The sequence below is a fragment of the Opisthorchis viverrini genome (genome assembly GCF_000715545.1).
Source record: "Opisthorchis viverrini unplaced genomic scaffold opera_v5_411, whole genome shotgun sequence".
NCBI classification, from domain to species: domain Eukaryota; kingdom Metazoa; phylum Platyhelminthes; class Trematoda; order Opisthorchiida; family Opisthorchiidae; genus Opisthorchis; species Opisthorchis viverrini.
The window spans coordinates 357,895-359,889 of NW_008752067.1; the positions used below are offsets into that span (position 1 = coordinate 357,895).

At 44.0% G+C, this 1,995-nt stretch overlaps 1 protein-coding gene across 1 annotated transcript in view; it reads left to right on the plus strand.

Moving 5' to 3' along the window:
• The window catches only part of T265_10816 (hypothetical protein), a gene marked incomplete at both ends in the record, with an annotated part of 36,580 nt that extends 35,129 nt beyond the window's left edge, over positions 1-1,451 (plus strand). Inside the window, one exon of the mRNA XM_009177293.1 lies at positions 812-1,451. Within this exon, the coding sequence (XP_009175557.1) occupies positions 812-1,125 (314 nt within the window). The remainder of the gene's footprint in view (positions 1-811) is intronic.
• Positions 1,452-1,995: the final 544 nt, after the last annotated feature.

A 1,995-nucleotide genomic window follows, 5' to 3' on the forward strand; every position in this document is an offset into this window, starting at 1 on the left:
CGTAATTTTTGTTGTTGATAGCAGAACAAGTGTTCAAGTTGTCTTCGTCCCACGAGCCATTTTGTGGACCACTCGCTTTTTGGAAGAGCACTCTATACATGTGAAACAGAATGCTGTAGTCGCCTACCGGGGATAAATTTTCCTATGCTTGACGCCGAGCTCAGACCGTGTGTAGTACTCAGGAATACGCAAGAACTAATCTTCAAATAACTTGCCTGTGGGATTCATCGTCTAAAGCTGTTAGTTGACCTAATATTTCACACGAATTATGGAAAGGTTATGAAAACTTGTTACCCGAATTGTCGTGAATTCAATGGCCACAACCCACCGTATTTTAAATAAATGGTTCCTCAACTAAAAGTCACTCGCAGCACGACGGTTTTGCAAACTTACGATTTTGATTGTGTAGAAATCGTGTGCTGCGTCAATGTGTTTTTCCACTGGATTAATAATTGCAACTTCAAACGTGGTTTAACCGAAGGTGTATTTTTAGGGGGTATTGTACTTTGACATTCGATTCCAGTGTGCGTCCGTCGCATCTCAGTCATTTACTGTTAATCATCCACTGGCTTCTTGCTTACTCTTCATTAACCAGGTAGCATCTCGTCCCCTTCTAGCTGTAGTTATTCGCCAAAAAGTGGTCACAGTTGATCCGGTCCATTAACGCCACAGGACGCGACTGTACAGAATACAGTCCACTTACTGTTATCTGTGCGTTTCAAGATAAAGAATTTGCTGGATAACACGTTTACCAACAGTTGTCGACTATTTCTAGTTTTCCCTCAAGCGTTTTTTCTTGCAATTCGTTTAGATCCACAAGAAAGTACCTTTTTGGAGAGCTGTGGTGTTGCTGATCTGATCACAACGTGTTATGGAGGTCGAAATAAACGCATGGGTTATGCACTGGCCACAACAAATGAACCTCTGGATGAACTGGAGCGGGAACAATTGGGGGGTCAAAGTGCTCAAGGTCCATTAACGGCATACGAGGTATACAACATGCTGAAGTCGCGTGACCTGCTTTCCAAATACCCATTGTTCACTGCTGTCCATAGAATTTGCACACGCGAAATGCCGGCCAGCGAGTTTCTCAGTTGTTTGGCAAACCATCCGGAACACCGATGAACTCAAGAACTGTTCTTGTAGAACCGAGTTTCTCCATGGCTCAATCGTCTTGCACGCCTTCATCAGGATCTTCTTCGTCGATAACGCTAGCATCCTATTTTTGTTTTACACACCCGAAGGAAACATGTAACACTAGTCGATTTGTTGATACGCTCGACCTTTTACCGAGCACCGAACCTTACGCCTGAACATTTGATGATTTGGTCAGCATTGGTAGTTTTTTCTGACATGCATTCGGTAGATCCGTTGTTATTCTATTCATAAGAGAGAAGTAAATTGTATCCTCTCCTGATTTGTGTATAAGTACGATTTCCAAGATTCCCGCGATCCTTTGACAGTGTATGCGTTCAGCTGTCCATTTCTTACCGGGATTCTGACGGGGGCATACTGGAAATCCAAGGCCTCAGGAAATCAGTCACATTCGGTTCCACCATAACAAGACGGTGTAAAGTTTATGGTGAACCGAAACTTTTTATGTTGGGCTTTGGACAAGTAAAAAAACTCATCCACCTGCACCAAACTGAATTGTTCACATCTCGCCAATCCGAACGCGGACTGCTGAATCGTCTGCAACCTCCTTTGGTCGCCACTGGGTGTTGGCTACTGTCCCTCTAATTCATGAATAAGACAGATGCACAAACTTATGGTAGCACGATTGTCGGTCGAAACTTAGTCGCTGCGACAACACGATAACTAACGGGTTCGTTGCCGTGATTAATGTCTCGAAGCATACGTGAACTTCATGTCTGTCTTGTTCGGTTCCGTTGAGTCTCCGTAGACATGCTTTTTGCTGTTCGTCGTATACTGATAGGTCTGATGATCAGGGACTAGGAACTCGCTAACGGCTTTCTTGCGTACAGAACACCCAGT